Genomic DNA, 14,893 nt, shown 5'->3' on the forward strand with positions numbered 1-14,893 from the left:
TGCAAGGGTGAAGGGGCCTAGTTTGAATCCCTTGTACCATGTATAAAACCCAGCTCGTCCCATGTTCTCCCCTCGACGTGTCACTAGGGGTGCAAAATGGACCAAATCATGATCTGGTCCGAGATCCGATCCTATTTGGTCGAATTCGGATCATTCAGTGTCGAATCTTATTAATCGGATTGGATTCGGATCACCCCCTATCCGATATATATTATATATTTATAAATATGAATATATATAATACATATATATGTTATTTATTTATTTATAAATATATTTTTTATATTATATTTTTATAAATTTATTATATAACTTATTTTTTTAAATATGTATATATGATGAAAATAATTAAAATTTTTTTGTATTTTTTATTTTTATTTTATTTAAATTAAATTAACTTATTTTTCTTTTAATAATTTATTAATTTTTAAAGAAAATAAGTCAGATTGGATAGATCTGAATATCCAACTTATCGATAGAATTCGAATTCAAATCGAGTCTTATCAGGTCTGATCGGATCCGAAATAAACAGTGTCGGATCGAATTCGAATATACCCTAATTCGAATCCGATCCGTTTGCATCCCACGGTGTCACTCTAAAACGAAACCTAGCCAACGCTTTTTCGCCCCTTATAGACCGTAACTTCTGTCAACTGTCAAGTTCTGCTTGAAAGAAATTCCTTTCTGGCAATATCGCGAGATTCAAGGGTGGGGACATCGGACATGTGACCTCTGTCCCCATTATCATTTGCTAGGACTTTCGATTTCTTTGTTACTGCGAACGAGCGAGCGCGAGAGAGAGAGAGAAGCGCTTAGTTTAATTTTGTTTCTTTCTTGATTTGAATCGAGGTCTTCCTCCCGAGTCCGTTGGGGGCTCATCGGATCGAAGAACGCGATTTGTTTCTTGCACAACTGATGGCGAGGAGACCGGATGAGGAGTACGATTACTTATTCAAGGTCGTATTAATCGGAGATTCTGGCGTTGGGAAGTCCAATCTTCTCTCCAGATTCACCAGAAATGAGTTCTGTCTGGAATCTAAATCCACAATCGGTGTTGAATTCGCTACTCGGACCGTTCAGGTATTGCTTGCTTTACTTTTTTACCTTTGCTTGATTTGTATTTCGTTTGGATCTGTGGGTACCCTATTTTTGGGTTCTTTGGTCTTTCCTCCTTGATTTTCTGAACTTTTTTTTGGTGGAAACCAGTGATGGGCTGTTCTTATTTTTTGGGTTTTATTTGAAGATATTGATTCGTTCGATTCATTATTATTATTTTTTTTCAGTATCTCGATTTGAAATTTATTTTGAAGTGATTTTAGTTTTTGAACTGAATCGTATTCTATTGTTGTTTTCTCTTTCTTTCCTTTGCTTCTTTCTTCTATTTTATAAATTTGCTCTTTGTTTGCGTAATGACAAGTAAATGTCAAATGGGTTTTGTGAAATTCGTTTCTTGACTATGGATCTAATATGTTTGGCTTAATTAAAGTTCATTTATTGATGTGTAATCATTGTTTACCCTAGATCTGATTCGTGGCCAGTATCTTATCGTTAAAATCTCAATAATCATTGCTAGTTATACGTGACTCTGCGCATATTTCTCTTGAAGTAAAACTAAACTAGTCGTGGTTTTATTCTCTCTCTCTCTCTCTCTCTCCCCCTCTTTTTTTTTTTATTTCGTTTTTATCTCTTTGGGTTGGGGTGGGGGGATGGGCGAGTCATGAGCATTCTCAAGATCGATTAAGGTTGTTGGTTCCAAAGAAAAGAAAATCAAAACCATCTGGTTTGAAAACAATTTCGTTCCTAAAAATAAAGCGTTCTATTGGATTTCGGATTTCCAAATAGGTTTTTACCTGATAACCTGTTATCATGTTTCATAAATCATATAATATTTGTAATCCAAAATTTGTTTTTTTTTTTTGTTTTAAAGTCATCATTTTTAGGTTTCAAAAATATGAATTTTTTTTTTTCAAAACGAAAACCAACCCATTTCTACTTTTCAAAACTAAAACACAATTCAGGAACGTGTTTCAAAAGTTTTTTACTGATGTGGCGATTTTAAAAACAAATGAAAACAAAAACATTCATGTTTTAGAACACCACCTAATATTTTCTAGATTGGGGTTTTGGTTCTAAAGAGTGGTGTGCATTCTCTTGATGGGTTTTCACTAACTGAGCTTAAGATATTCAATTTGAAACATATTCATTAAATGATTCTTTTCCAAGATCCAATGTACGACAAGAATAGTACAATGCAAATGGCTAATATTCTATGCTCTACTGTTTTACCATTTAAAGAATGAATACTAAATCATTAAGTAGGAGGAATCTTGTAAATTGTAACTTTTAGTGTCTTTTGTGGTTATGTGGCTATAACTTAGCTTGGTTTTGCTTGCCTCACATGTGGAACGTTGCAGGGTAATAGCATAGAATCATGACATTCAATTCAGTGGCCAAAAGTAAAAAATTAGGAAATGACTACTGGGAAATATATAAAGCATAGTATAACTACTATGCAGTTAAAAAGCATTGCCTAGGCATTTGGAGGCCCATCACTTAGACAACCAACCATGCGGGCAGTATAGATTTAAATAACTTTGTTTGGGCAAATAATTAATTATTCCTACTTTATATATTGATATGAGTGTGTATAACCCATTTTCAGTTTATTGGAATGTATGTCGCCTAAAAGTAAGGCTCTTAATCCTTGCCTGCATATGTTTTCTTTACTTACCTGGTTCAAAGGAAAACATACACATATATGGAGCAAGAGCCTCAATTTAGGATACAATCTACATACAATCCATGTGAAATGTTGATTCTGTCTATATAAGTTAAAGTGAGCATGGTAGTTTTCATTAAAAGTTGCTAGATTAGACTGTTTCCTGTGGTTAGATCTGCCAAGCAAGGGAAGCAATCCCAGCCTGCTTGCTTTAAATAACTATTCACTAAAATTTATATACTATATAAATGTCAAGGGAACTTTTACTAAATAAGTGTTTGAGTGATTAGTTTATGTAGGGTTTTCACTATATGGTGTGGTTGAATGATCGGTTCTATTTTGAAAATCAGCGTTTTTTTTCCTGAAAATTAGAATTGATTGGTCAATTGTATTATGCAGAAAATAGTTTTCTTCTATGTGAATTTGAGAAGAATAAATGCAACAATTAGGATTCTTTTTCACTTTGTTGTAAAGATTCTTTCTTGGAGACAAGGAGGGTTTGGGGTCAGAAACAAGTAAAACCCTATTCCTAGAAGAGGAGGTGGATGAAAGTGATAACTTGGGGGGTTCGCTGGAGAGGAGGGAGATAGAGAGGAAGGTGACGATGAACTAGAGACCCGTAACAGAGACGGGTCCTGAGGAATCTCGATTAGGCTCGTGGGCCAAGACCAAGAGATACCAAGTCCCTCTTGACTGCTCAATTGGGACCAATGTGAACAGTCAGATGGGGATTGATGTTCAAAATTCAATTAAGAATCAAGGTTTGGCAGAATTTTCAAAGGAGGTGTTAAAAGAAACTCTTCTCGAGTGTCTAAGAGATCTGGAGATGTTAGCTGGAAGGGGTCAGAATTTGGGGGACTTACTGAAGGATTTGGGAATGGAGAATAGGGTTATTAAAGGGGGGGGTGTCGGGTTGGGAGAATGGGAGGTTGTTGTGGATAGTGGGTGCAGGGGCATTTACCCAAGCGGTTCGGGTAACCTGAAGGGAGTGGGTCCAACATCCAACCTTGCATTAACCCAACTCGGTTGAATCATGTAGGGGGCGATTCCTCATTGTTAGTTGGGCTGAATTGGTGACCGAGTCTCCTACCACTTTCCCTATTATTTTCCTCATCCCTCATCCCAATCTTCTTCGTGTCTCTCTTCTTTCAGTGCTCACTGTTCCACCACTTAGCTGTTTCTGACATTTCAACTTCATCTATCATAACCCAGATTTCCATTGACGCTAAAGTTTTTTAGTTTGATCGGGTCCTTTCCCATCATAATTGGATAAATTAAATAGAGCTTTTGAATGAGGTAGAGGCTACACCTACTCGTTGCAAGGAGGCCTTTGTTAGGTGTGTGTGCTTTCATAGATGAGTGCACTACATGGGGAAACTAATTATAGGTGGAGTAAGTTGAATGGAGATGGTAGATCCTACTTAACTTTAGAAGAATAGTAGGGTTCTGTGCATCTGCAATTTGTATCCTTCGGAGAGGGGCATAAGAAATCTATTTGCATTTCTATAGGTTTTAGTGGGAATGATAGGATTTATTTGTGCTGGCATAATTTGGCTTTGTTAAAACTAAAGAAGGATTGAAGATAGAAGAATAGGATATCAAAGGGAGATTGTTCTCTGTTGAGGAAGTTGGTGTGTTTTCAGAGTTTAAGGGTTGTGTCTAACAATAATGGGTGAGAGTGTCTGATGGTGGGGAGAGAGAGATGAAGAAGGTGATGGTGGGGAGAGAGACCTTGGAGGAAGAGGTAGATGAGAGGTTGAGCTAGGTGGTGTGTCTGTTCTGAAATCTCAGGTGTACCAGAGAAAAAGAAGATTAGAGCGAAGCAGGTGGGGGGGAGGAGAAGGGGAGGTTGAGGGGTAGCAGGGTTAGTTACAGTAGGTGGAAGTGGAAAGGACTTATTGGGGGTGGGGAGGAATTTGCATGACAAGTGTTCAAGGATGGGAGGAGAAGGGACATGGTAATAAATCTTGGTTAGATGTTATAGAGTGGAGCTGCTATTATTACATGAAACGAAGTTGGAAGGGGTGGATGGGCAGAATGAGAACATGTTGCTACGAACCAAACATTTTTTTCTAGAAAAATGAATTCTTTTTGTGGCAAGAATGTGTATATATTTTGAACATGTTTGGTTACAAATTTAATTTCCACTCATTTTTTTCATTAGCCAACATAATAATATAGCCAAGGTTCAAAATATTGATACGCCCGATACGCCAGTAGGGGCGTATTGGGCGATATCGGTACTTTTTTTTTTAACTTTTTTTAATTTTTTTTTTCAAAACTGATTCAGGGTGCCAGTTTAAGGCTCCTCCAACCCCTGAACCGGTCAGAACCCTGATACACTCTTTGTAGGGGCGTATAGGGGAGCTCCAGGAACGATACATATCGGCCGATACATGTCGATACTTTGAACCTTGAATATAGCTATCATACAATACTCATTAGCAGATATATAGTTGAAGCACACAAGACCCACACCAACAAAACACAAATCAACCATGTGGGTCCCACATCAATAACACAAAATATATAAAGAAAAGAGAAAAAGACAAGAAACTAGAAAAGCTTTTGCATTTGGTTTGCATAGGGAAAACATAAAAGAAAATTTAAAGGAAACAATTAATACCCATTTAAAACTAATTAAAAAGAAATGAGTGTTGGTTGAGTAGGTAGTTGTGCAAGTGAAGAAAGAGCTTGGAACTTCCAAATAGAATTGGAATTTATAAATTGTAAAATTGAAAATAAAATTAATAACATGAAGAAGTATAAAATGTCTAACTTTCATTAAATTGATAATAGTATATTCAATAAAGATAATATATTAAGAAATTCATAAAATATAGTAAAACATCTTATTAATTTTTCAAAGAAGCTCTGTGTTGGCAGTCATAAACCGCTAGCCTAGGTTTCAAAAGCTGCTAGCATAGATTTTTTACCGATGGATGGTCAACAATCAATGTTCGTTGGCATAAGCTTTCATGATAGCAGTGGTTGGGGGATGGTTGATTGTTGCCATCCATCTATAAAAGTCTATGGTGATGGTTTTTGAGAATTGAGAGTTTGAGACTTCGGCTGACAGTTTATGACTGTCGGCATAGAGATCTTTGAAGAATGGAAATGTGCAACATGAAGCACTATTATTTTTCATACTGCAAGTTATCTCAATTTTTGTGCCATGGACTCATTTTTCATTCTAAAATGAATGAGGTCCATGGTAAGAATTTTGTAACCAAATGCTCTCATGTAATTCATTCTTACCCAGAATGGCCAAGAATTGAAAGAATAAGGCCCATGGAAGTGAACCAAACATGGCCTTAGCATTCCTTTTTTCCCATAGGGTCCAAATCAAGAATGCTTTTAAACACCTCCACATAATTCTTCCCCTTCTTTTAGGCCAAAGAAAGGTAGAAGGGTCGAAAAGTATGTCCACCTCCATTTGCGAAGTGCACTTGCACCCAAATAAAGCAAAAAACCATTTGCAAAGATCTCTAGGTTAGGAGACTAGTAATTGGTAACAACTCTCTCCATTGGATTAACATGCAATGCACCAGTTTGGAGATAAACACAACAAGGGTTTTGTTTTTTGCAAATTGTGCATTAACCTTCCCATGATACACTCCAACAACAGGCTTCTATTTTGGGTGGAATAGGTCTACACCAAACTTCCTTGAATGGAAAGGTTCGAGGGAGAGAAGAAAGGTGAGAAGCATAAGAAAAACATCCCTTGGGATGGAGGGTCCAAATACATCTATTTGTTTGATGGGGTCTAGGTACACTATTGAGTAAATGCAACAAACCAGCCAAATAGGATATTTCTAAATCCCTCAAACCTCTTTGAATACCAAAATTCCAATTGTGACCCAAAAACATTAAGGGAGGGATAATGAAACTTGAGAAACACATATTTTTATACAAGAAAATAGAGTACAAAAGAGGGAAAAGATCCTTGAAGGCAGAAACATCAACCCATACATCCTCTCAAAATTGAATAGAATCCCCTGAAAAACATCATACTTGATGAAACTGTGAAAGTGAGAAAGAATACCATGAATTGCCTTCCAAGGTGACACCAAAGTAGCTCATTGAGATACACATGTATCCCATCTAGTGTACAACCTACCATGAATGCTTGCTATAACCTTGTGCCACATTCTCTCTCTCTCTCTCTCTCCCCCTCTCTCTCTCTCCCCTCTCCCTCTCCAAGGGCCATCAATGTTATGTTCTTGTCTACATTATCCACCAACGTACCCTCTTGTAAACTCCTACAGAGGATCTCCCATCTAATTAGGTGATTTTTCTTCTCTTCCCCCTTCTCCTAAAGGAATTCCCTCATTACTTTTTCAATCTTATTGGCCGCCTTTTGTGAAATCCTAAACACTAACAAGTAGTAAATTGGCAAATTTGCAAGCATGAATTTTATGAAAGTTATTTTAACCCCCATCCCCTCGTTGATGTATTAGCTCCCCTTCCACACTACTGGTCTCTTTGTACACCTCTCTTGGATTGGCCTCCAAAATGTACTTTCCTTGGGGTTTGCACCTAGTGGGAGGCCTAGGTAGGTCAGAGGCCAATTAGTGATAGAACAATCTAGATAGACCGCTATAGAATGTAGCTCCCAATCTAGATAGACCAACCGAGGGCTGGCTCGTTGGTGTATTAGCAGGTTTGTTCCAGTGCTGATGCGGAATTGAATCCCGCAACCAGCACTTTGGGGAAGAAGGGGGTCAAGGGGAAGTTATTAATGGTGCATGGCACCAAATACCAAAAAAAAAAAAACCTCTTCACCAACTCTTTTGCTTGTTCCTTTGGTTTGTTGGAATAGGGGTCTGGAATCGGATGGCCCATTCTGATTCCAACCATTTGGTTGGGCAGAATAGGAATCCAGTTCCCATTTCTTTGTGGAATGGCATTCCACCATTTGAGGGAATGGCCATTCCCTCCCCCTCCCTTGGGAATGAGAATCTCATCCAATTGATTCTGACCATTCCCATTTGAAGCAAACAGGTGGGGGGAATAAACCATTCCAATTCTGATTCCAATTGTGAACCAAATGGACCCTAAATTCCTCACCATCCTGTGACCTCCCTCTTCACAGAAAATAATAATGCCATCTGCAAACTAGAGATGGGTACCTGAGAGTTTCGGATATTATTTCTACCTACTTTCCATCCCCTAATCTCCTTGTCAGCTTTGGAAATAAGTCTACTAAGGATATCAACAACTAGGGTGAAAAGAAAAGGTGATGGGGGGTCCCCTTGCCTTGTCCTCTACAAGTGAAATCCTCCATATTCACCATGATCACTGTGTCCTACACTCCCAGTAACCACCTAAGCCAAATGATCCATAGTAGATGTAGTGTGTGAAGGACTACCTAAAATTTGTTACTCAATAGGTTCATACTGAGGTTAGATGCTAGATAGAAACTCTGGAACATATAAGTTATTTCTTCATTGTTGTATCATGGTAGCATCATAGGTAATTGGCTGGTAAATATTAAGATTCTCACATAATCCCATCAACTCAGAAAAATAGTCTTCTAGTGAGTTATTTATTTTGAAAATAAATAAAGAAAATTTGTTCATAGCAAGGATAAAGGAATAGTGAATATACAGTAAGAGGTGATAAGTTGTCACCCAAAATGAAAAAAGAAGGATTGGGACATTGCTGATCAAAAAAGAAAAAAAAAAAAGGATTGGAACACCTGATATATACAAATACTATTATTACTCCAAGAATACATCTTCTTAACCTTATCCTGAATGTGCTTGGATGTATCCAAGAAGATGAAGGCACTTCCGATTTTCAGATCTATAGGGTTCCACAACAATGTATTAATCTTGGCATCTTCCTCTACCCATTAAGAGTGGATAGAATTACTGGATTCTGGTTTTCTATTAGTGGAGCATTTGACTTTCCTTATTGCAGTCCAAAAATCTTCAACCGGATTTTCCCATACAGTACAAAAAGCTGGTTCAGAATCTTTTTTTTTTGAAAGATAACATATGATTACTTTATTAAATTGTAGAAATTTATTGCATGAGGTCCAATACAAAGCCCACCGTGCTGGTTAACCACAGTTAATCAACACTAGAACAGTCAAATAGCCAAATTACAGCTCTCTCTCTTGGGGAATTAGTCCCCATATATCTGATGTATCGAGAGTTAAGACCAAAGATCAAATGTGACCAAGATCTTGAAAATCTGACATGTATTGAGAGTTAAGACCAAGATCAAATGTGACCAAGATCTTGAAAATCTGACGATTTTAGTTATAGGGTGTCAGTTTGTGGTGAGTTTTCAAGTTTTTCCATTTTCTAAGTGTGACTTGGACTCCTCATTTTGCTTGGCATAATGGTAAAATCTGACTTAAAAGTGTGAGAATGCAGGTTTGAACCTAATGCAGTCACTTTGTGCCAGAAAAACAAAAAGAAAAGAAAAGCCAAAGGTTAGATCTGCATCCAGTCGAACCCTCCTAAGACCACAGATAGCTGGGATCACCTTGGAATTGTTTTTAGTTTGTTTAGTTTTAATAGGTATAGTAATATGGGTATACGGATTTCTTCTAGAGCTTACATCCTATTTGATTGTCCATGCTGGATACTATTGGATTTCTCATTTATCTCAGTTTTGAAGCATGAGTTGTTTGTCGATATTCTCATGTTGAAATTGAAGTTTGTATTAGAGTGATCTGACTGTTTATGTTACGTCTGTATATTGGGCCATGATAATTAAAATTTAGGGAAAATTACAAAAACATCCTCTGGGTTTTCTAATCTAACAACCCTATAACCCCGCCCCTCTGTGTTGCCATGATAATTAAAATTTAGGGAAAATTACAAAAACATCCTCTGGGTTTTCTAATCTAACAACCCTATAACCCCGCCCCTCTGTGTTTGACCTAACAAAAACCTCCCCTAATGTTTTGAAAAAAGGTGCAAATAGCCAATTACATCCCTTCCATTAGTTTTCTGGTAATGGAGACGTTGAAAGAAGGTGCAAATTACCTCCGTTGCATTAGTTTTCCACGCTAAAATGTGTTCGGTGTTTTGAACTCATTTAACTCCCAGCCTGACTAAAATCAATTTTTTGCTTTCTACTTCTATATTCTAAATCTAAATTCATATTTTCCATTTTCCCCTTCAGGTTGAGGGCAAGACAATAAAAGCACAGATATGGGACACAGCTGGACAGGAGCGTTACAGAGCAATTACCAGTGCTTACTACAGAGGTGCTCTTGGGGCTCTTCTCGTGTATGATGTAACAAAACCAACGACCTATGAAAATGTGAGTCGGTGGTTGAAGGAGTTGCGTGATCATGCCGATTCTAATATTATGATTATGCTCATTGGGAACAAGACTGATCTGAAGCATCTGCGTGGCGTTGCAACTGAGGATGCCCAAAGCTTTGCTGAAAAGGAAGGCCTCTCCTTCATCGAGACCTCTGCACTGGAAGCAACTAATGTTGAAAAAGCTTTCCAGACTATTCTGGGAGAAATATATCGAATAATCAGTAAGAAATCTCTGTCTTCAGAGGAGCCTGCACCTGCTAACATTAAAGAAGGGAAGACAATTGTTGTCTCTGGATCAGATGCAAACACTAAGAAGTCATGCTGCTCTTCATCTTAGAGGTGATTCTTTATGGGTTCCTATTTCTGATGAGTTTATATTTTTGAACCAAGTTGTGACCTTTGTCGTTGGGATTGCATCAGGTATTTTACAGCTTTTATTGGACCTGAGTGTTATTTCTTTTTTGTTGTTTCAGTAATGGGTAGGAAAATTCATATTGTAATTTGTAGTAAATGCTCAAAAAGGATTACTTGATCTTGATTCTAGACCTGTTTTGCGTGCATTATTATTATACCATTCTTTTGTTTTACGATAAACCAATCATATTCAAATGGTATCGGTTTGTCTGAATTCGAATTCGATTACGTCAGGTAATCCAAATTCGAATAATGTGCATCCACCTCTATCGGATCTGATATTATTTGATTCGATTTGAACATATTATTGATTAAAAATTGCATTTGTATTTACTAGCAAAATTGATGTTGTATTTTTACCAAGTTGTACGTTGGGTTCTACTATGATGATACCTGAAAACCTTGTAACCAATCAAACGTTACCGTCAAATCCACAAATGGTGAGTCGACACACCCATATTTACCTACTTAACCTACTATGCTCCATTCATTATAAATCCCTGTTAGTAGGTCAGAACCATAGTTGTCAAGGCAAGGCGCCCTTTGCGGCTCGCCTCACCTTAATCGCCAAGCAGTTTCTACTTTTTACTATAAAATATATTTTTTATTTATTCGTTTTTTATATTATAATTATAAAATAAATATTATTAAATTAAAATAATCATTTTGTGTGTTTATATAATTTCTTTTTGTTATTTTCTTATTTATTAAGGTTTAATCAATACAAGTATTGTTAAATGCTGTATTGAATCTAACAAGACTTAAAACCCTGAACTAAACATTGACAATAAAATGAATAGTCCCAAATTCTAGATTATTCTAAAGAGTCATCAACTTTTTTGAATAGAAGAGGCTATGATTTGGGACTTCAGTTTTTTATCAACATTTGGATGGTTGATAAAGAGAATTAGATGGCATTCGAAGGACATAACCACAGGTATTGGATTATCACATTTTGATAGTTTGGGTATTGGATTGTCGCAATTCAAAGTTCGGGGACCAAATTGTCACTTGAGCCAAAGTATATGGTACTAATAAGGAATTTTTTCTACTTTTTATTTTATTCTTTTCCTATAACAAAAATAAGGGTTCATCCCCTATATTTTTTGAATTTTATTTTCCTTCCTTTCATTCTGAATATATTGATTTTCTATACTTTAATTTGAAATTTATATTTTTCTTATGAAAATCATGAATAATTATTAAAGAAATATGGTTATGGTACCTAGGGAATTATCCTAGGATCTATGTTTTTAACATAAAAAAAAATCCATCGCCTAAGCAACGCCTAGGTGACAAGGCACCCTCGAGTCTCCTAACCTCGCCTTGGTGCCTTGAAAACTATGGTCAAAATCCACCATCCCCACCCACATTTTTCCATCCATCTTGACCTACTTAGCCAAAATAAGTAGTTCTTAATTTTCTTTTTATCGAGTCTCCTAACCCCGCCTTGGTGCCTTGAAAACTATGGTCAAAACCCACCTTCATCCTCACCCACATTTTTCCATCCATCTTGACCTACTTAGCCAAAATAAGTAGTAGTTAATTTTCTTTTTATTTTTTACATTTCTCCATTGCAAATGCCACAACTGGGTTGGATTAATGCATCCAATAAATCAAATTTAAAAGAACCGTTAGTTTTCACGACTGTTGTGTTGTCACAAGTGACCAATTTGTTGCGCCATCAAGTGTCACCAACACGCCCACAACATGCCATCCTAGTGTCCAAGTGTGTCTTTGGTGGGGTATTACATGTATTTTGTATGGGGGGAATGCCAATGGCAATCTTGTAATTTTATAGTATGATTTTTCACAATTTTGATGTTTCTTTATATCATTCCCCAAAAAACTTAACGTACTCTTTGAGGGGAGGTAGGTAGTCGAGTGAATCAGTAATGTGTAAAGGTTAAGCACGAGACCCCCTCGACACTAAATTGTGTGCTTGTGCTTGCCATCAATTTATGCAATATAAAGTGCCTTTTGACTAATTCATGTGCTTGTTGCCTTTTGTGTGTTATTGCTTGCATTTGTAGGCTTTTTCAATCACATAATTGAACGAGGCCTCGTTGAATAGCCCCGTGACAATGTGACATCTGAAAATTCAAGAACCAACTGGTATCCACTATATATATATGTATATCAAATTTATATCTATCCATACTTGATTCGGTTATGTTTGTAGTCCTCTAGTTCACTTGGGAGGGGTTCAACAACTTGATTGGCTTACAAGTAAAATCAATTTATTTCTGATGTTAAAGTGTTTTGTTTTGAAAATCATGCTAGTCGGGACCACTACGATGCATGAGTTTTGTCAAGTGAAATTGAAGTAAAAGGAATGAAATATTTATATTAATTTATATCTAAATTAAATTGATAAAAACTTGATTAAATTAACATAATGAAAGATAAAATAGTGTTAGTTAAAATAAAAGTAATCAAAATAATTATATCTGCATTTAATTCAATTGCATTAATGTATTTAACATAAGGTAATACGGTATTTGTATCTAAAATTATGTCAATTTATTCAATTTAATCACATTAACGTAATAAAAGAATTGTATTTAAATTTAAAATTTTTAATTAATGTAATTAAAATCATATTATCTAAATTAATGTCATGAAATTTAAATTAATTATTTTAGTTAAATTTGTGAATATCCATTCAATTGAACGGCTCTATTTCTCTGTGATTGAATTGGAAACTGATGTAGGTGCTCATGGAAGACTAACAGCATGCCCACACATGGCAAAGGGTGGCGTACAACGCAGACCTAATAGGGACGTCATGCGGAGCAGAAGTCGGCCTGCGACGTGGGCACAATGGCACAGCTGCACGTGGTGACCTCGGGTGGCTGTGCATACAAGGCCGGGCTGCATCCTGGCCATCAGTGCACACCTACCTCCAGGCGATCTCAAGTATAAATAGGGGATGACCCCCCCCTAAGGTGAGGGATCTAGACTCTTTGCTACTTGGAATTCAATCACTCCCCTCGTGACCTCGTCTGAGCTATCCTAACTCAGGCCTCATTCATCTCCCATCTCACCTTTGCTAACTTGATTGTCGGAGTCCCTACCTCGAGTTAGCACCCAGGGCCTCTGATGTGTTCTCTTCCTCCATAGGGCTGAGCTACAAGACCTCAGCCATAGCGGACCTCGAACTCATCAGCTAGCCCTCATCTTGGAAGCGTAATTACCTTTTGCCCTCGGCCCATCCAAGGCAGCAACAATTGGTGTCGTCTGTAGGAATAGTTGCTAAGACTTCCCTGGATTAAAAAACTCACCTTAAAATTAACTTCTAAGCTTCCATCGAGATGGCAAGAAACACAAGGAATGCTCAGAACTTGGTCACGATGGACCAATTCCAAGCATTCCTCTATCGGCTTGACAACATTACGCAGAGGTTGAATGAGGTGGGCCGCCCGACAAGAGGCCGCCCATAGGGTAGCTAACCCGCTGGGAGCATGGGGCACCATAGCAGACGATCATCTCCAGACCCACTAGCTTTACGCCCAGTCAGACCTGATAGGGCTGACCCCTCAGAGTCCAGCAACATTCGACGTGCCAGTCAGTCAACTAGGGGATGACTCAGTACGGTCTCACGATCACCGCCGAGGTCACGGACATCGCTGCCGATAGAAAAGCCCCCAAGACAAAGGCGGACGACCGGGCCACCGCAGCCCACCTTCGAGGGCTGAGGGCTGACGTCACACTGCTCCCTCTCATGTCTCGGACCTCCGAGATCTCCTGAATTGCTGATGAGCCCGAAGGAACCAAAACATGCCTACGTCGGAATACTCAGGGAATAGTGATGACCCATTTCGCGTCCAGGAGGACTAGGATGAGGCCTAGGCCCCCATCAACCAAAAGATCATCGACTTACAGGCAGAGCTTGGTGCTGTCAAAGATGAACTCCGCTTGGTTAGGGAGAGCCGAGGCAATGCCTCAACAAGTCAGAACCCTTTGTCCAGGAAAATGGATGCCTTCACTGCTGATATCACCTTAGAGCCCCTCCCACCGCATTTCAAAGCTCCGACACTGGAGATGTATGATGGAACCTCCAACCCGAACGACCACTTGGAAAGCTTTAGGGCACTCATGCTTCTCTATGGGTACTCCGACGCCTTGACATGTCGGGCCTTCTAGTCAACCTTCAAGGGGGTGGCCTGCCGATGGTTTTTCAGGCTCCCCCCTTGATTAATCAGCTCATGGGAGTAGTTTGTTGATCTCTTCCTCGCCCACTTCATCAGTAGCCGATGGTGCCAGAAGAGTGTCGTCTCACTCATGACCCATGGTCTCCATGCACGTAGCCATCAATGGCCTCTTTTCGGTCTCAGCCCTCAAGTGTTCGATCTCCCAGACACCGCCCAAATCCGAGGTAGGGTTTTTGAAGAAAGACTAGAAGTACATCACCGCCGAAGAGGCCTCGACTGACGAGCGCCAGGAAGGAGAGGATGATCACCACCACGAA

The 14,893-nt window shown here is 38.3% G+C and overlaps 1 protein-coding gene across 1 annotated transcript; it reads left to right on the top strand.

Annotated features, from left to right (window-relative positions):
- Positions 1-634: 634 nt before the first annotated feature.
- RAB11C (RAB GTPase 11C) lies at positions 635-10,555 on the top strand. The gene is made up of 2 exons (XM_088985030.1): positions 635-1,080; positions 9,863-10,555. Exons 1-2 carry the CDS (start codon positions 916-918, stop codon positions 10,343-10,345), a joined length of 648 nt encoding a protein of 215 aa, XP_088841156.1. The 5' UTR covers positions 635-915; the 3' UTR covers positions 10,346-10,555.
- The last annotated feature ends 4,338 nt before the right edge of the window (positions 10,556-14,893 follow it).

The sequence above is a fragment of the Nelumbo lutea genome, chromosome 1 (genome assembly GCF_056320005.1).
Source record: "Nelumbo lutea isolate HS-2025 chromosome 1, American lotus-T2T, whole genome shotgun sequence".
Lineage (NCBI taxonomy): Eukaryota > Viridiplantae > Streptophyta > Magnoliopsida > Proteales > Nelumbonaceae > Nelumbo > Nelumbo lutea.